General features: G+C 41.7%; 1 protein-coding gene across 1 annotated transcript in view; it reads right to left on the bottom strand.

The window, feature by feature from the left end:
* Nucleotides 1–2,364: 2,364 nt before the first annotated feature.
* Nucleotides 2,365–21,157, bottom strand: part of ATP6V0A2 (ATPase H+ transporting V0 subunit a2) — a 96,890-nt gene continuing 78,097 nt past the window's right edge. The window contains exons 14-20 of the mRNA XM_040347335.1: nucleotides 20,380–20,498; nucleotides 15,068–15,296; nucleotides 12,654–12,776; nucleotides 11,880–12,002; nucleotides 7,928–8,045; nucleotides 4,582–4,756; nucleotides 2,365–3,682 (exon numbers count right to left, since the gene is read on the bottom strand). Coding sequence (XP_040203269.1) covers nucleotides 3,580–3,682; nucleotides 4,582–4,756; nucleotides 7,928–8,045; nucleotides 11,880–12,002; nucleotides 12,654–12,776; nucleotides 15,068–15,296; nucleotides 20,380–20,498 — 990 coding nt within the window. The 3' untranslated portion in view covers nucleotides 2,365–3,579. The remainder of the gene's footprint in view (nucleotides 3,683–4,581; nucleotides 4,757–7,927; nucleotides 8,046–11,879; nucleotides 12,003–12,653; nucleotides 12,777–15,067; nucleotides 15,297–20,379; nucleotides 20,499–21,157) is intronic.

The following is a 21,157-nucleotide window of genomic DNA, read 5'->3' as shown; positions in this document are numbered from 1 at the left end:
GCCCCATATTTTTCTCCATTTTTTCCATTTGCGTTTTGAGTGATCTTTCTAAAGCAGCGAACATTCCTTCCATCTCTCTTTTTGTTGGCAAAAGTGTCATATCCTGCGTTTCTTCCTTATTTCTCTGTTCTAGATCTATTTCTTTGTCTGTTTCCCTGTCTTGGTCTGTTCTGCTCTCTAGGAGTGATTCTGAAAATGTTTCTGAGTCCGCCAAGGTATTAGCTGGCCCTTTTTTCTTATCTTTTTTCTTTTCTTTTTCTGCTTGGCCTGCTCTGCCAATCGATGGTTTTTCTATGTGCTGGTTGTCGCCATTTATCCCATGGGTCACAAATTTACACATCGGGCCTGGGCTTTGACTTAAACGGGGTACCTTTGGGGTTGCCCCGCCTTTCACTATTTTTCCCCTTGTGGTCATCCTTGCCCCAAAGTTGTAACTATGTCACTTTAGAGCGGTTCCGGAGGAAATCCGTTTGCACTTGTGATAGGTGTGTACTCCCCTCTCCTCCCCGTCTCCAGCGCCCGTATATCTTGGAAACCTTCTCCTACGGGTTTTCCTGGCTCTGTAGTCAGATTACCCACAATGTGTATAATACTTTTACCGATACTTTTACCGTTATGTTATGGTTTTTGATGTTTCGTTTATCGCAATTTAAGGTTATTTAAGGTTGTTGTAACATTTCTGTCCTTTATCTTTAACTTTATATAAAGATATTCAGAACCATTCAGCGCCATATACATGTATACTGACCCCCCTCTTCTATCCGACTCCAGTGTCCATCTACCAAATATAGTACAAACAATTCCGTGTATCTTGTTCACTTATTGATCCCCATAAGAAGAAAGAAAGTATCAAGAGGGGGCCACAGGAGAAACTATGGGGTTACCGACCTCCTTACAGGAACACAAAAAAAAAAAAAAAAAAAAAAAAGAAAGCAGTGCTGAACTCATGGCTCTCATGTCACATTATTCCATGCCATCATCACAGTCCCATCCTTTTATCATTCTCCACAGAGAGCAGTGACCCGTTTATATATTTCTTTTTAATAGTTCTTATATATTTTTTAATAAGGAGTTTGTACTCACCACTTCAATGGTTGAAGTGCTCTCGTAGTGTGTACTCACCGGTCCAATGGTTGATAGGGGGGCTTACCAGCTGTTGTAGTAGGTTCCGGGATGTTTCCCCACCTACTATTGTGGCTGTGATGGAGAAGTCAGCTGCAGGCTAAGTCCTCTTAGTCTAGGACTGGTGCTCCATTTCAATGGGCTGCAGGGCTACGGAGCTTACAGAGCCTTCCCAGCACTGCATGTCAGCACTGCACTGCATGTGCTTGTCAGTCCCCCCCCCCCCCCGAGCCCCCCTCCCGGAGCCGCGCGGCGCGCCTCCACAGCGCGTCCCCTCGCACGCTCCGGGGGTCTGGGCAGACCAGGGAGAAGTAGCACCTGGACGCAGCACTGCTGCTATCAGCCAGAGGAATCGGGAGGGACGAGGGAGACGCAGCGCCGCCACTAGCCTGTCAGCCTAACAGCCGGGAGAGACAAGGGAGCCGGAGAAGCCGCCCACGTGTCAGGTTAGCCGTCAGAGGGAGACCCGTGCAGATCTGCTCCGAGCGGCCGGCCAGGAGCTATGTTCCGGAGAGGGAGGGAGGGGGGAGGGGGGCACCCGCGCCTAGTGGAGGAAGCGGGGGGAGCGGAGGGAGCGGGGGGTCCAGCTCTCACTCAGTTCAGCGTAGGTTCGGGGCATAGCTGGAGAGCGGGCATCCCGTCTAGCCGCTCCTCCACACTGACCGCTCCATCTCTAGACTCCTCCCTCCGTCCTTCAAAAAACTGTAGGTTTGTTCTTAAGTTGAATTTGTATGTATGTTGGAACACGTACCTTTTAAAAAGGGTAACTCCAATCAGTGAGCAGCAAGATGGCCACCTGGTGGTTTCTGGGACAAGCGTGACGTAACGCTGCCTCCGTTCTCAAGTACGAGACATATATTAGTCGGAGGTTTGTAACTTGGGGGTTGCCTGTTTATAGAGTCTCAGCATCTCCAATACTTTTTGTGGTAATGCGAATACTATTACCTGATGAACACAACTTCCTCCATCATGTCCATACCACAGTTTTGGCATAGTGGTAGTACAAAACTGTGTATTTGACCTTGTGTTAAAAAGGGTGCTGAAAAGACATCACTACCCCCTGTACCAGTTATCTACAATGCCTTTCTTTAAATGTTACTTGTTAAAATGGATCTCATCATGAGAACACAGTACTGTTTTTTTACTATATACTTTATTACAGTATGAAACTTAACCATCCCACCTTATATGTTACAATTTAGTTTTTCGGAGAAATGGCACAAATTGAATGACAGAAAAACATTAAAAGTGTCAAAACCGATGAAGTATTTATTCTTTGTAACATATCATTTACAAAGTGCCCAAATGAAAAGGATATAAATTCAATCAGCTAAAAGAATGCAAATGTCAAAAAATGTAAACGTTGCACAAGCAACATACATAGTTTCAGACATCTAATTATTTGTCCACCTTAGTAGGAAGATTCAAATTTTAAAATACTGTACATCTGAATTATTTTACATCTTTTTAACCTTCTTATAAATATATAACAACATTCATATCTCATTCTCAGCTTAAATTATCAAGTATAGTATTAGTATAATTAACGTTTTACCACTGACATTTTTAATATCAGAAATTTGAAAGTTCTGTTTAAATTTTGATACCTTTCAAAGCTTCTATAATACAGTTTGTAAGGATAAAGCACACAAATTCATCTGTCAATGAGCATAGAATACTTCTGAGAGGTAGGAAATTGTAGGAGAAACTAACCATAAAAATAATTAACGTTAACAGTAGTTGTACAATGTGTTAACCCTTTTGCTTAGAATTTTTTCAAAGGATTTCTAGGCAGTTAACACTTAAAAATACATTCATCTAGACTGGGATACAGCAGAAAAGGTTGTGTTGGCTTTTTCTTGAAGTCTTCACCTGAGCTAGTCTCCCGATGACACCTTCTCCAATGGGATAACTTAAAACATTACAGCAACTCTTTTATGAATATGAAAATTGCTTAAACCTGCTCCACTCAAAAAAAATAATTCTGCCTGGAAACCTACACTCCTGAGCCCCTCACAGCACTCAATGGTTCCTCCTGCGAATCTGCACATCACAGCGAGAGCTGCGACGGACTCAGGAAATCAACACGCCAGGAAGTGTCAATTCTGTTGGAAGACTTTGGGGCACAATTACTCCAAGTGTTTCCATGATGTGGGCAACAGGAAAGGTGGGTGTTTACATTCTTCTTTTTAAGAATATTTGTTTTGACCAATTTCATATTCAGAGGCCTAATTCTTCTTTACCTAATGACAGCAGGACAAGAACTAAGAGGAAATATCGCCAAAAAGGACAGTAATAAAAACAGATGTTCCAACCCCTTCCCACTGCATCCAAAATGAAGAAAAAGTTTTGGCTGAAATTTTGTTTACCTAGCTTTTTTTCATAAAGCAAGATAAAATGGCACCAGATGGTTCTTATTTATATCAAATCTGTTTGTAGAACAATGGAAGCATGAGTCTATGGAAAGTATTCTTTTTCCAGATGGAGAGACATGTGCTTAAAAGAGAAAGGTGTAAATTTGTATCCTGCACCAGAATAAAACTTGTTCTGGAATTCCACCCTGTAAAATAAAGAAAATATTGTTCTGTTAATCACTGGTCTTTGCATGAAGAATGAATAAGTACATTGCATGCTCAAAGGCTACCAAGAGCTCATCATTAAATATGGTATACAAATAATTAAAGTGGAGCTCCACCCTAAAGTGTAACTTCCGCTCATCGGACCTCTCCCCCCCCTCTGGTGCCACAATTGTCTGACAGGTATCCTGTCCGGCCGCGACTTCACCGCGGGGCTCCCTCCTCCTCCCCTGGCCCGCCGGGCTAATAGAGAGGAGCGGGGCCTCGCGCATGCGCAGTAGGGTTCCCAGCGTGAAGCCAAAAGCCTTTTGGCTTCACGCCGGGAACCCTACTGCCGACATCCAGGGACAGCAGGACAGGTAAGTGTCCATTTATTAAAAGCCAGCAGCTGCAGTATGTGCAGCTGCTGGCTTTCAATTTTTTTTTCTTGGACCTCCTCTTTAAGACACTATAGATCTAATCAGTAGAACTTAGCCATATGAAGAAATCAATATTTTGTACTTTAATGCTTCAGCTAACACTTTAGAATAGGAACGAGAAAGTGGTTACAGTAGAGCCTGTGTCAGGTTTTTATTTTTGTCTGTGTCCCTGGGGAGAGATTATGGTCACTTAGACAGAAAATGATGGGAAATTCCAAAATTTCCCCTCATTTGAGACACAAAAATTCCACTCTCCCATTGTGTCTTTGGGACAAGAGGTGAAGGGAAATCTTCCCAAAAGGAAAAAGCAAATGTAAGACTAAGTGATTCCAGCCCTGATTACTTTAACAAAGGCTCCTTCTAGGTTTATAACATCACAGGTACATTTTTAGCTGCAAATGTTTAAAACAATATGCATAGACAACTGTCTAGAGGCCAAAAATATATTTTTTAAAGCAACTCACCAGTGTAAACGGATTGCATGTAGGAAGGCAGAAAGTCCCTCCATGACAAGAAGAATGAAAATGGTCAATGCTATGAATGCAGCTGTAGCCAACACCAGAAGAAATGCGCCAATAATGGAGTTTGGCATACGAAGGCCCATCCTCAACACCATTGTCCACAACACTTCGGATAGTTCTGCAATTTAAAAATGTAAAAATAGGTAAATGAATCACTCTGGGCTTTCAAAATACTGCATAGGAAATAAAACCCAGAAAAACTTGTTCAATGTTAATGCTTACCTAGCAAAAACTCAATATAGAAGGTCAACTCCACTAAAACACATTATTACATTTTTTTCTGTGAACTTGCCAACCCCAGTCTTAAAAGAAATCAGGGACAGGGTAAGGTAGTTATAATACGTTTTGGTACTTTGCTCAATTTTTTCTATTATGGCTTTGATTGTGGTAGAATATCTAATGCATTGGTTTTAAGGGTAGTAGGGCATTAGGGCTGAAAATATTATTTTTCTTTATGCCTTCTCCTTGTTTTCCAACCTTCAAACCTTTTGGTGTCCCAGTGAAATCTTGTGCATCTTCTCCTGGTCCTTCAGGTATTTCAGGGTTAGGGGAAGGTAGTACAACTACCTTCCACTAACATACCTGAAAAACCAGGTGAAGATTCACAAGATACGCCAGATATTTGAGGGTTAGAAAGCAGAGAGAAGGAATCAACAAAAATTCTATTCTGCAGCCCTGAAGACCTACAATCCACAAATTAGACATGCTACCGCAATGGAAATTATAAGATCAAAAAACACAATTTGCGCACAAGTTTGGTAGCAGGTTTCAGCCAATGATTTCAGCTGAAACATGCTGGATCAGCTGTGTCTAATCACACTCACAGTTCTGTGCTTACAAACACACAGAACAATGACCTGGCTGTAAGAGCACAGCACATTACACTTGTTAGGCACACAGCCAACCCTTTAATTGGCCCTTGAGGATAACTCCTTCCAAACCACTAGTACAGTATTATATCTGGATCACTGTATTGGGCCTCATGTATACTGCTGCTGGTAAACTGACATTTAGGAGCAGTTGGGCTTTTTTTTCAGCTGCCCCTGAACTCTCTTCTATGTTATCTTATAGGTACATGTACACAGGGTCGTTTATAGTTGTTTCTAGGCAGTCGAGTTTAGAAGTATTTTTTGGAAAGCAAAAAAATGCATTCAGGACGGATGTTCAGAGAAAGTCGCTGATCACCGCCATTACCAGAATAGCATCTATAGCTATATAAATTCATATACACACACACACATATATAACATACATACATACATACACACTAGTTGTAGACACTACAACTCATACAAACCAATTAAAATACACTTAATAGGATGTCTCCACCCCCCCCCCCCCCCAAAGGCATGTAACAGAATACATTTTGGCTTAAATTTATGAATTTTTTTATTGGATATGTTTTATAACAGAAAGCAGAAAACATTATTTGGGTTTTTTTTTTCTACATTTTCAGTCTTTTTTCATTTACATATAATAAAAAACCCAGTGGTGATCAAATACCACCATAAGAAAGTCCTATTTGCAGAAATATTGACGGAGCAATCATCCAGGTGGATTACCACCATTCAAAGAGAAAAATGTACATTCAGGTGCTTATCTAATCATTTTTTTTAAACTAATCGATGCCCCCCACTCAAACCACTGCCTGTGAAAGAAGGGAATTCCATATTTTTGCCATCTAACAGAAAATAATCCTCTACGCAGTTTAAAGGTTAAACATATTTTCTTCTAATTTTACTGAGTGGCCACGTATCTTATTAAACTCCCTTCCGCAAAAAAGTTTTATCCCCATTGTGGGGTCACCAGTATGGTTTTTGTAAATTTACAATTATATCTCCTCTCAAGCGTCTCTTCTCCAGAGAGAATAAGTTCAGAGCGCTCATAACCCAGTCATAAGAATTAAAGCGATACTAAAGTCTAATTTTCTTCTTAAAAAGAACCAACATGTCATACTTAAAGGAACACTAAAGGTTCGTTTTTTATTAGATCAATTGATTGCTGTAACCTAGAGCATTTAAATATCACTTACCTCGTTTTTCCTTTTGACCTCCAAAATACAGTAATCCAGGTTTGAAAATGCCATTTCCTGTCTCTCCTCTTCTTGCTTTCCACCAGCATCTGAGCCGTTTTGCATGGTGGAAAGCAGAATGTTCTTACCCCCTCCCTATGACTACAGCCCTGCGTGAAGATGCTCTCTTATTCCTCACAGGCTAAGCCTAATGGAAACTGTAGTTCCCATTAGGCCGTGATGTAGCAAGAATGAATGCGCACCGCAAACCAGGAAGTCAGTGAGAATAATGATTCAGGAGTGACGGAGGTGAATAAAACAGCTCGATTTCAACAGGTATCAAACTAGTTATAATGCAAAAACAATAACTTTTTACTTTATCAACTACTGTCAGACTTTAATTTAAGAGGAAAATATTTTTGTCTTTACAACCCCTTTAACTGCTCTGTGTAATGGTTTTGTACCGAGCAGCCCAGATCCTCCTCTTCTCGGGTCCCTCTTCGGTGCTCCTGGCACCCCTCTTCTGACAAGTGCCCCCACAGCAAGCAACTTGTTATGGGGGCACCCAAGTCTAGCATTCAGACACTGAGCCACAGCTAGGCCCTGCCCCCCCAACTCTCCTACCTCTGTTGCAGAAGAGAAAAGGGCTTTCTATATGTCCTTGGACTGGCCTTACCTCAGCCTCCAGTTTGTGTTGAGAAAACTCCTATGCTTCTTTTGACCTGTCCCTTAGGTTGGGAAAACTGTTAAGACTCTGCAAGTAGTTCACTAGCTGACCTCATCAACACACCTGCCCTCCCCCTCCAGGAGATTTCTCCCGCCCACCTCTGTAGCTTCATACTTTTCAAATACTCTCATCAGTCAGCACTTTTCTCACTGAATTAATAGCCAGTGGTTGCAATATAATATAATATAAAATATTATATATATATATATATATATATATATATATATATATATATATATATATATATATATATACACACACACACACACACACACACACACACACATACACATATACACATATATAATAATTTAAAGTTTAGGTCAACATAAATCAAAAGGAGTACAGAAGGAATTGTTCAAATATGTAGCAACCAGATTTATTAATTGAAAATCAGTTTTCAGCAGTGTGATATAGAAAGATTTAAACAAGGTTATCTGTGGAGCAGTAAAGCATATTGCACTTTGAACCTAAATTACAGCTTACATCCTTCCACATTATGCAATGTTCCCCATTTCCTAAATATCCCCAAAGAAAATTAAGATACTCACGGGCATGTGCTAAGCTTAAAGCCCAAAGTCGCAGGTAGGAAGCTGTGTTGGAAACACATCCCAGACAATATTCTATTGTGTGGATGGCCTGATGCATAAATACCTCTGCCATATCAAACTGAAAAACAAAGAAGATCAGTACCAATACAAAACAACACGTGACGTTCCAAATATATTTATTCACATTACATCAATTAGCACATAGGTATTTGTCTTTATAGCTGAACACCAGGGAACAGAAAAAACTACTCTTGCAGTGGGGCTCTCCCCACTGGCTCTTATGATCATTCTTTGCTACCCCACTGAATATAATACTTTGAAATCTTGTGGATAAGGCTGTTATCCTCCCATAAGATAGCGAGACCTGTTTTCTTTCTTTCTTTCTTCCAACAAACCCTGAATGTGTCCTGACGAAGCTCAACAGCGAAACACGTTGACGCACAGGGGCTCACTTTATATGGTGTGTGTGTGTGTGTATATATATATATATATATATATATATATATATATATATATATATATATATATATATATATTTTTTTTTTTTTTTTTTAATTCTTCCTAATGCTTCATATGTACCATGTACTATTTTCAATAAATATTATATATTTTATTTTGTTATATTCTCCGCCTGTGGAAAAACAAAAAAAAGTCAGCAGCTACATATACTGTAGCTGCTGACTTTTAATATAGGGACACTTACCTGTCCAGGGAGCCTGCAATGTGGGCACCCCAGCCGATCTTCGAATCGACTCCTGGGTGCTGCCGCCGCTATTCCTAGTAAGGGAACCAGGCAGTGAAGACTTTCGGCTTTACTTCTGGTTCCCTACTGCGCATGTCGCATTGCGCATTCTGATTGATCCCTGCCGTCTTCTGGGACTTGTGTGTCTCCAGAAAAACATCGGGGAGGAGGGGGAAAGGAGAATTTGCCGGACATTGTGTAGATCGCCGCACATATGCGGCAATCTTTCATCGGAAGTGGGAGCAGATACCTGGATTTGACAGGTATCTGTTCCCCCCTTCCCCCTGTTCCCCCCTGCCAAATGTGACACCGGGGGGGGGGGGGGGGGATTCAAACAGCGGACGTTCCATTTCTGGGTGTAACTCCGCTTTAAGTAAAACATATTTTTTCCTGGTAACCTAAGCAAAATAAAAAAAAAATTGCAGTGTGGGGAAAGCCCTATGCATGGGTAGGTTTTTAATTTCCCCAGAGTTTAGTTTCAACTGACTTCCCAGATTTAGCCTTCCCATATGTTTTTCAATCATTTATGTTGGATTTGATTTGTCAGAGAAACAAAGAAAAGTGTAGGTACAAAACATTAAAGTGGTTGTATACCGCTGACACAATTTATTTAAAAAACATTTTTTACCCCTGTAAGGCAAAAAGGCATAATGAGCTAGTATGCACCGCATACAAGCTCATTATGAAATACTTACCTTAGAACGAGGCGTCTGACACTCACCTGGTGCACGCGGAGGTAGCCTCAGCGTGTCTTCCGGGTATCGCGGCTCCAGCGATGTGAGTGGCTGAAGCCGCGATGTCGTCACTTCCGCGCATGAGACTTCTTTCCGGCAAGGTCCGGCGTCTGCCGGGCCTTAAGCCGAGAATCTCCTGTGCGCATGCGCCGCTGCAGTCAGCGTCTCATTGCAAGGGGAATATCTCCTAAACCGTAAAGTTTTTTTTTACCTACAGGAAAGACTTATTATAGGCTTACCTGTAGGTAAAAGTAAAAAAAAAAAAAAAGAAGAAGACTATACAACCACTTTAAAGAATGCACCCAGTGATCCATTGGAATAGAATGTTATAAAAGGTAGGTTCAGCAATATAAAAGGACTATCAAGCCGTGGAAAGCTAGACACATATTACATTACCTAGAAGCCCTTTGAGAAGAAAAACTGAAGGAGGAGAGAACTTCTAAAAGAAAGAAAAAGACCAAACATAACCATGCCACGACATAATACCCATAAATAAGTCTGCTGCATGGGAGAGCAGAGAAGTCTTAAATGGTCATGTAAACATAAGAAATCAGCCTGTGTATCCATACCACAATCTACAAATTATTGGAATGCAGAAGGTAGGACAGATCACAGGGGACCTCCATGTGGGCTAGCCTGGCAAGCCAGATGCCTTGACCGCCAGACAGGGAGGATTCTGCAACAAGCACACAGACAGAGGAAAATAACAAAAATAGGGGATGTCCTGTTGCCCAGAGGAAACAAACTGAGGCATGCTTCAATACAAGTATCAACACTGCAAATGCAGTTTCTTGTAACTCCACAGATGCTGCTGGCAGGAATACCCATGTCCCTGTCAGTGTTGTGGGAGAAAGGACGGCTGACTCTTCTCTCAGGAAGGCCAAAGCCCTGATGCCAGCTCTTCTGCTGGAGAATCACCAGGTTGTTCTTCCTCAGCAGAAAAGTCTATTAAATTCCCAGTCTCTAGAACTGGTGTCTGGGGATAGAGGTTCACCATCTCCTGGTTACTGGTGCTGGGCAGCAGCTAGCAGAGCTCTGTCCTGTTAGCACTTTTAGTTTGAATTTCAGTAAGTTTTACATCCTTCAATGAAACGTTGATTAAATTCATACTTTCTATGATCTGTGGCTGGGGAAAGGGGACAGCTTCATCTTCTCCTGAGCCCATGAACTGCAAATAGGAAGATGAGCCAGCTGCTCCGCTCCATCTCCCATACCCTTATCTGGCTGCTGGACAGATGCATTCCTCCATCCAAGTTTGTCCCGTGCAAAAACAGGATCGTCAAGGTCAGTCAGCACCTGCTGCATCCGCCGTAAGACCTCTGCGTCCATAGCTGCGGGTGCAGGTGGGCAAAGCGCACTGTTACTGTGCCACATTGCCGATTCTTCAGCCAGGATTTCAGAGCCAACAGCTGGTGTTTCCTGATAGTACCAGGCAAAGGGAGCCCAGACATGCTGCTGAGCAGAATCTAGCACCCATCTTTTGGCGATCGCCAGCTCCCATTCCTGATTGGCTAGAAACTCCAAATCTTCCTGTGCTCAGGGAACTTCTGAGACATTCAGCATCCATTCTCTGTATGCCAAGATTTCTTTCAAACGCCACTCCAAATTGCTCCAAAAGTCAGGGTCATCAGACAGCCTCTGTAATAACAGCCCCAGGCCGCCGAAGCCAAAGCCTTCTGCTGGGGCATCGTCCACTGTCCATGGGCATTCTTGGGCTACATACCAGAGGGCTCTGTAGCTCTTGTCCAACTGCATTCTCCACTGGACCAGCCTGGTTAACTCAGCTTTCCGTTCCTTGTGCGGTTGTCTCCCAAAAAACACCATTCGCACTTCTTACTACGACCAGTACCTTTTCTGGAAGGAGGAAAGATGATTTTTCCCTGGTGTCGCTGCTCACGGCTAGCTCTTCCTTCCAGAGTTCCCAGTGGACAGAATCATACCATCCTAGCAAGACCTGCTTGGACACTGGTCCTTTGTGCTGTATCCATAATAGGTTGCTCCCAAGGCAGACACAAACAGAACAATGGGATACAGCCACACCTCAAACGATCTAGTAAAGAGTCTATAACAGTATACAAGACAATATACTACTATATATATATATATATATATATATATATATATATATATATATATATATATATATATATATATATATATATATATACACACACACACACACACACACACACACACATATATACACACACACACACACACACTATATACACACACACACACACACACACACCCCAACACAGTGGAACCTTGGTTTACGAGTAACGCGGTTAACGAGTGTTTTGGAAGATGACCAACTTTTTTTTTTAAATCCCGACTCTGTTTGCGAGTAGTCTCGCAAAACAAGCAGAATTCAAGCTAATGGGGTGTGCGGTACCGCATTTGGCCAGAGGCGCGGGGGTCGCAGGTGACACTATACTTTTCCTTCAACATTGGGCTAAATCAAACATGTACCCACCTCCTCTTTTTCTCTGTCCCGCTGAACCTCACGACCTGTATGGTCTTCCCCTTCTTCCAAGTCATGTGACCGGAGCAAAGACAACTCTTCTTCGCTGCCTCGACGCACTAATGCGTATCCCTTCTACAGAGAGAATAATCATTATGAATAATAAAAGGAGACATGAACATGTATACAGTATATTCAAATCAGTATAATAAATGTATATAACTGGGGAGATTGGTCTTCACTTCCTGTCCCATAGCAAGAGAGTAAATGAGAGGAAATCCCTGGTCGTCAACAGAACTAGTTTCCCCTCTATTATTGTTCTGCTGACAATCCAAAATGTGTCACTTTTTTTTCCACTTTCACTCTTGGTGATAACAGTGCTGCAGACTGGGGGGGGAGAAAGAAGCGTCACACAAAACCATTGACAGTGAAAAGAGCATACTTGTGGGAGGAGCGAGCAGAGTGCTAAAGAAACTCTTTGGTCTGCGGCTTTCCCCCCATCATTGTGCAGCCAGTGTGGGGGAGTGACAAGATTTATTTAAATGCACCAGAGAAAAAGCTGGTTTCCAAACCCTACCTGACAGCGCTGTACTGCACAAAGCTTTAAAGCTATATGGAGTGTTATGGATAGGAAATGTGAGTGAAAATTTTATTGTATTGGCATATAATAAAAATTGTAGAATACTTGTCACAACAGCAAAGGTTTTAATTAGTCTTCGTTCAACTGAATAAAAAAATAAATAGAAATGCATTAAAAAAATACATATAAAAAATTAAAACACCTACCCTATTATAAATCCCAAAGGTCTGTCCTCCATGATGTTGCCAGTACAGGTACAAGGGTTTCCCGAACAGCATTACAGGCACACAGAGGAACACAATAACCACAAGGAATATCTGGAAACCAGTCTAGATAGAGAAACAAAAGACTTTCACAAACTACCTCAACAGCTTTAAAACACGGTACTCCCTTACCCTATTGGCAGGCAAATTCATGTTAAAATGAAAAAAATAAAAAAAATAAAAAAAAACACAGAGCCATTTTCATTACAAGACATTGTGCTCATATGGCTTCTAACTGCCGTCAACTTGTCCTTAATGTTCCCCTAACGGGGAAGTTCCTTCAAGGACTGCGCAGGCGCAAACTTGCCGACAGAAATCTCCGAACATCACCCGGCATCCAGGCTCATTCTTTAACATCTCCGTGGATTGGAGGATGTTAAAAAAAAGAGTCATGAGGCCGAGCGAGCGGAGCGAGGACGTGAGGCCGACTGGCCACTTTCCTCGAAATCCACGTCGCCCTGGATGCCGGCCGAGGTTTGGAGATTTCCGTCACCAAGTTTGCGCCTGCGCAGTCCTTGAAGGAACTTTCCCGTTAGCCGGAACCATCTCGGCAGATCAGATTGCGCCTGCGCAGGAACTTTCACGATAGCCGGAACCAGCTCGGCAGATCACCGGTATCAAACATATTTTATCTGATCTTTTCCTGGAGACCCAATTTTCATGTAGTCTATAACACTACCAACCAGCAATTTTTTTTATACAGAGAGTTATAGAGCATTTACATAATGGCTAGAAATAAATACTGTATTTTGACATGCATCTACCATGTCATACACAATTGATGCTCTTACATTTGAAAGTTGCTCTGTAATTTTTTGTCAGTACACACTTGTTTGATGCAATTTTTGTGACCAGCTGGCTTCCATTGGAATACTCTCTTTTCAATGATTCTACAGATATCCTTACAGGGAGTTATGCAATGCTTTCCATCTTTTACATTAAAGTAAAGTCACCTTGAGAAGTGAGGGCCAAATATGTAACTTCATAATGGCTAAGGGTTAAGTTGAGGTAAGGAAGGAGACTTTTGTAATATTCATTTTGGGAGGATTTACCCATTAAAGAACCAAAATGGCCTATGCAACTCCTGCTGTCCAAGCCAAGGTAATTATGCATACATTATGAAACTGAATGACTTAATTTAAGTAAAGACCCTGCACAAACCAAATAAGCAAAGGCCCAGATTCTCAAAGGGCTTACGACGGCGCAACGCCATGTACGCCGTCGTAAGTCCTAATCTGGGCCGTCGTATCTATGCGACTGATTCTTAGAATCAGTTACGCATAGATATCCATTAGATCCGACAGGCGTAAGGCTCTTACGCCGTCGGATCTTAACTGCAAAATTTTTTTTTGCCCGCTAGGTGGCGCTTCGGTCGTTTTCCCCGTCGAGTATGCAAATTAGCTAGATACACAAATTCCCGAACGTACGCGCGGCCGACGCAGTAAAGTTAGGACGTTTACGTTAGGCTTTTCCCGGCGTAAAGTTGCCCCTGCTATATGAGGCGCAACCAATGTTAAGTATGGCCGTCGTTCCCGCGTCGAAATTTGAAACGTTACGTCGTTTGCGTAAGTCGTCCGTGAATGGCGCTGGAAGTCACGTCGAAAACAATGACGTCCTTGCGACGTCATTTGGAGCAATGCACCCTGGGATTTTTTACATACCGCGCATGCACAGTTCGTTCGGCGCGGGGACGCGCTTCATTTAAATGAAACACGCCCCCTACCCGCCGAATTTGAATTACGCGGCCTTACGCCGCGTGATTTACGCTACGCCACCGCAACTTTACACGCAAGTGCTTTGTGAATAAAGCACTTGCATGAAAAACTTGCTTCGGCGTAACGTAAATGACATACGTTACGCCGCTGCAGAGATACGCCCGATCTACGAGAATCTGGGCCAACGTTTTTTTTTCTACACCGGAACATGAACAAGCGTATTCTTTCTACTTGTCCCTGTTCACACATTCAATCTCCCTATGCTTTACTCTCATAAAAATACACAAGCTTTCTTTCTAAATGTAGACAGATATTTTTGGCTTCATAGAATTCAAAAGGGAACACCAGTAAACATGTGATGCACACGCATTCAAAGAATCAGTAATGCAAGCAATTATTGGCTATAGCCGACTGATCAAAATTTTGATTCTGCAGGGACTGGGCGAATTTCGTGTGTGGCCATCCCAGCAGGGACTGGTCGAATTTTGATAAGTGTGTGTGGCAAACCCTGTTCAACAGAAGTCGACTATTTGATTGACTTCTGTCTAATAGACATGCCAAGCGGAAAAAAATAAATACCCGTCTACGCCCAGATTTACAGCAACTGTTACATTCAGGTTTTGAGCTCCAAAATTTACTGACCTGTCCTGGGTAGAGATCTTGGTTCCTGTTCTTGCCATCACTGCCAGCGCCAGTAAACATAAACATATTAATGAAGTGAAGGAGAATACTAGGTGCATCCTTGGAATTCTCTGCAGAAAATGCCAACCACTTGAATATAATCATAAAGACGAGGTAACCAAAGATACACATCATAAATATAAGCTCTGGAATAAAGACCAGGTACACACAGAATTTCTTCTTGAAGTGCCTGGAGAAAAAGTATAGCAGAGATTTTTTTGGAGGAGGTTGTTTCATTTAATTCTAAATGCAGGGAAAACAAATCATTTATTAAAAACATTTAAATTTCAATGCAAGCATTTTTTTATTTTATTTGAAGTTTGCTAGAGAAGAAGGTTAGAGCTAAAACCTGTGTTTTTTTTTTATTCTGCCATATTCCAACAGGGAACATTTCTGTTCACTTTCTATCCTGATGACCAACTGCAAAACAGTCAACCACTGACACGTGGGGATGTCAACTAGGATAGACAATTAGTGTTTCTATTTCTATACCTATTTCATCCAAAACCGAAAGCAAACATTTACATTTAAAGATGAACAAAAAAATCTGCTGGGTTACAACTAGTTAAATCTCAGGCGCTGAGGTGCATGCTGCCTACTGGATCGTTACCCTTTATTTAGAATTTACCCTTTTATTGAGCACCAATTGTATATATTTTTGCTATAATTCCAGTGCTCCAAAAGCAGACTTGTGACTCTCCTACACATAAGCCATCTTGTTCTCTCCTCCATTTTCCTGTCTATTCGCAGAACGCTTTGCATTTTTTAAAATGGTTCACAGAATACAAAGCATTCTGCGATTGAGCAAGAGAATGGGAGGGGTGGACAAACAAGACCGCTGCTGTGTAGGAGACACTGTCAGAGCACTGGAAGTAGAATGAAGGCTCTCAATAAAAAAACGTAAATTGCATATCACAAGCAGTGATCCAGGAGGCAGTACTCGCTAAGATTTAATAATTTGTAACAGCAGAATTTTTTTTTTTTTTTTTTAACCAAAGGGTAAACTACATATCTTGTAGTAAAATACAGGACACTGGAATCAATTCATATACCGTATATGACGCAACTTTCAGGTGATTTGACAATGGCAAAAGCTTTGCTGGGTCTTCTCCCTAGTATCCCCGTATAACCCTGCCCACTCCCTGAGTCTGCAGTTTTGTTAGGAAGCAATAAAGAAATCACAGAGAAGAGAGGTGAAGGACATGTGTCCTGTATTTCAAGAAACGGAATTTACAGGAAAGGAAAGAAAAGAAAAAGGAAAGGAAACTAGAGGAAAGCATGTGCATTTATAAAAGATCCCAAAAGAAGGGAAATTCATCAAAACAGAAAGGTAGGGCTTAGCTTGGTAACGACGGCCTGCAGGTGACAAGGAAGAGCCATCGTCAGCAGAAAGTTGCAAAGTCTGAAGAGATGGGGAGAGGATATATAATGATTGACCAGGACCATCAGGGTATGAATTTGCATGCAGTAAGCAGGATCAGGCAGAAGGATGTAGAGAACGAGGTACCAGTAGAGAAGTCAGGGTGAGGGTCCCCATCACACCATTTGTAAGATTGGTCCTACCAGAGACTACAGAGAAAGGGTAAATAAATCCGCATGAATGAATATTTAAGGGGGGGGCATCCAACGTGAAAGATGAAATGTGCCAATGAGGGAATATCTGGAACTAGGGATATCAGGAATACGCCTGACGCCATAGGTCAAGGTACGAAAACTGAGAAGGGCAGGCAATTGCTGCAGGTGTAGTGGAAAGGAACCCTGGGAACTGGGTTAAGGCAATCGTTTCCAATACAAAATCTGCAATCAAGTCACTCGTTACCAAAGTCATGACTCTGAAATAAGCAACAGTCACTCCAGCAGGAAAACGGGGAAGTTGGCGATCGTCAGAAATGGAAAGTTTAAGAAAGAGGCTTGGGGTGAAATCTGAAGGCTAAAGCAAGGGAGGACATGTGATGGTAAAAACAGAGCAAATGCTCTAGGTTGTGGAACTAAGCTCCTTAAATAGACTAAGAAATGGGGATCTGAGAGCAATAATCTCCCCACAGGAAGTCTCAAATGGCTTGGTCAAAGGAGACTCCATTGGAATCTGACTACTGAATATACCAATGCATCTTGTGCTTAGTGGTATGTTCAGAATTCAAGGACAGGAGTGTCATGTTATTCATCCCTTGGGATAGCTATAAAGTTTATCAAACACAATTTAAAGAGAGACAGATAAAATAAATAGTAAAGTGCCCTCGTTGCCCCCGTGCTCATGCGCAAAGGCAAACACACGTGTACTTTCCACACACATGCGTTAACAGCGATTACACCACACATGGTGAGGTATCACCACGAACATCAGAGTGAAAGCAATAATTCTCGCACTAGACTTCCTGTGTTTTATCTAAAGTGGTAATCTGTAAAGGCTTTTAAATTGCCGTCTATGGATAATTTAATGCACCTTAGTTTGTAGCAGTTAGACGGGCGTGTGCACATTTCAAGTGCGACATGTTTAGTATCTATTTACTCAGAGTAATATCATAATTTGTATGTTACCAAAAATTTGGAATTATATTGTTATTTTGTGTTATAAAATTTTATTTTATTTTTTTATGTCACAATGTACAGTATAAGATTTTCTATCATTTGTGCCCAGTCTTGCCACACAGAGTTAATCCAGCTCTGAGCAATCCTCTTTTATTGTTCAGTGAAATAAAACGGACTTACAGAGAAAAACCTTAGTCCGTTCCGCCCCCTTGCTGTGAGTGATAGGTTATTTACATATCTGATTCACTAGCCTGGAGAAAGGCATTATTTTTCAATTCCCACCCCCACTCCTTTTCTGAAGTCATGTGGTTACTTCTCTGGATTTTGACTGGATGTTAGTTATCATAGCAGAATTTAGTGTAAGGAATATATAGGAAAAAATGCATGTTGACAAAGGGAGTGAAGAGGAGGGTGGGGAGCCTACTGATATCACGACTCCACCCACAGAGCTCCAGACAACAGATCCACCCACAGAATCTGCAGTTTTTCAGTTTATATAACAGACAGAGGGGAAACATTTGACAGGTAAGGATACATGCAGGAGGCATATACAGTACAGACCAAAAGTTTGGACATACCTTCTCATTCAAAGTTTTCTTTATTTTCATGACTATGAAAATTGTAGATTCACACTGAAGGTATCAAAACTATGAATTAACACATGTGGAATTATACATAACAAAAAAGTGTGAAACAACTGAAAATATATTTCATATTCTAGGTTCTTCAAAGTAGCCACCCTTTGCAGCAGACACATCTCTAGAACTGTTAAGAGGAGACTGTGTGAATCAGGCCTTCATGGTAGAATATCTGCTAGGAGACCACTGCTAAAGAAAGGCAACAAGCAGAAGAGACTTGTTTGGGCTAAAGAACACAAGGAATGGACATTAGACCAGTGGAAATCTGTGCTTTGGTCTGATGAGTCCAAACTTGAGATCTTTGGTTCCAACCCCCATGTCTTTGTGCGACGCAGAAAAGGTGAACGGATGACTCTACATGCCTGGTTCCCACTGTGAAGCATGGAGGAGGAGGTGTGATGGTGTGGGGGTGCTTTGCTGGTGACACTGTTGGGGATTTATTCAAAATTGAAGGCATACTGAACCAGCATGGCTACCACAGCATCTTGCAGCGGCATGCTATTCCATCCGGTTTGCGTTTAGTTGGACCATCATTTATTTTTCAACACGACAATGACCCCAAACACAACTCCAGGCTGTGTAAGGGCTATTTGACCAAGAAGGAGAGTGATGGGGTGCTGCGCCAGCCGACTACCTCTTGAAGCTCATCAAGAGAATGCCAAGAGTGTGCCAAGCAGTAATCAAAGCAAAAGGTGGCTACTTTGAAGAACCTAGAATATGAAATATATTTTCAGTTGTTTCACACTTTTTTGTTATGTATAATTCCACATGTGTTAATTCATAGTTTTGATGCCTTCAGTGTGAAGCTACAATTTTCATAGTCATGAAAATAAAGAAAACTCTTTGATTAAGAAGGTGTGTCCAAACTTTTGGTCTGTACTGTATATCCTTATAGATCAGCACTATGGCAGTAGTTTAGAAAGGGTGAGAGTGGGTTTACATCCACTTTAAAGCTCTACCAGTTTAACAATAGTTGTTAATAATTTTACCATTATGCTAAATAGTGAGAGAAGGTTTGGGAAAAAGTGTGCAAGGAGTTGGTATCTATAAGGATACAAGAAAATCCGGTCTTACCTTGTGCACATCACTAGTCACCTATTTAGGGTCCAGGCTTCCCCATCATTGTGACCACCCTCAAAAGGAATCTTCCGGGTCTGCCATAGGAATGCATCAAGGCCCTGGACATGTACAGCACTCTGTGGCTAGCTGCTCATGTGCCAAGGTGAGCACCGAACACTCCATCAAATGCCTGAAGTAAAACATTACAGCTCGGCCCTGCAGCCCGGGTACAGTTCCCAAGTTGTACACGAGGGTCACCGATAGAGAAACTGCTAATAAGCAATGAAGACCATAAGGTGTCAGATATGGATAAAAGTTTCAGTAAGGGAGGCAAACAAATTGGGGGAAAAGTAAGAAGAAATTCTTCTCCAAGAGGAGAAGGCATCCATTATCCAATCACAATAGCAAAAAAGGCACCTCACAGTTTGGGCAGAGTTATATAGAGATACTAGGGGGCAGACCCAGCAAAGCTTTTGCCCGTGCTCCATTACCTTAAGGTAATGTCACGTACAAACTATGGTCTATAAAAATTGCCTCTAGTGTCCTGTATTGTACAATAAAGATATGTTTTTTTTTAGACTGGACTTCAACATAAATATCAGGATGTTCAGTATAACCTAAATTTACATGATGTACATTATTTATAAAGAAACTTTATTTGTAGCATGGCAGCAATGTGCTTGTAGCTCTCCCTATTGCACATTGATGCATCTATTGGAGATCATCCAAGCTTAAGGCTTACATTTTTTTATAAAAACCCTGTGCCGATTCATTACTGTTTTACAGTCACAGAGCAAAGGAAGGGGACACTGTATTGTATTTGTATTGAACCTCAACACCCCACCCCATTTTGTTATGGTGTATTCACCTTGGTGTCAGGGGAAGGCATGAAGCTTTGCTGAAAAAGGTTCCAGTCAACTCCGTGAAGGCAAAAATACTGTATATAGTTAACTACACATCTTTATAAAATAAATGTCTAACAGTTCTGTTTCTCAGGGCCATTAGGTATAGTGACATAATGGGAGAGATTATACTCAGGGCACTTACATGTAGTTGAAAAGACTCAGAACTACTCCAAAAGTCATGTGAGTGACACCTACAATAACGGACATTTTCATTTTGAAAGAGTTCAGGAAGGTAAGACGGTTTGCTGCCAAATTCCAGATCTGTGAAAAAATAATCATCATAAGGAAAAGTGGAAACTGCACAACATTATGTGGAGAAGATGTATAACCAAGGCCCCTTTCACACTTGTACGACCTGAAAGTCGCACGATTTTGATGCCACTTTGCCATGACTACTTTGAAGTGGCACAGATATTGGAAATCATGGGGTACAACTTGTCATGCGACTTTGCAGTCCCAAGACAAGTTGCACAAGTGTGAAAGGGGCCTAAGCAAAGAAGAGGGCATATGCTATTGAAAATACACATATGAAAAAAAAAAAAGGGGGGTTAGGAGATGGAAAGCAAGTTAGCGAGAGATCCTACTTGTGAAGTATAGGGCCCCATCACCTACACAGCACAACCTACATAGGACTCCAGCCCAACAGAAATATTCTGTCTGGAGTGCTGCAAACACCTCCTCCAACAATCCTTGCTGGGCTGAGCTAGGCACATTCCCTTAAGTGATGCAGTTCAGAAGAGGGCACTGTTATTCTGTGACCACCTACAAAACAGCAAACCCAACTCATACAGTATAACCTTACTGACCAAAAAGGTCCAGGACAAACCACAAGCCCTGCAACAGCTAATGAGCACCTTGTCCACCCAAACCCCAACAATGTGGTCTGACAAAATCTCAAATAAAGGACATAATGAACAATC

This window comes from Rana temporaria, chromosome 1 (assembly GCF_905171775.1).
Source record: "Rana temporaria chromosome 1, aRanTem1.1, whole genome shotgun sequence".
Taxonomy (NCBI): Eukaryota; Metazoa; Chordata; class Amphibia; order Anura; family Ranidae; genus Rana; species Rana temporaria.
This window is presented reverse-complemented; position numbering and strand designations above follow the sequence as displayed.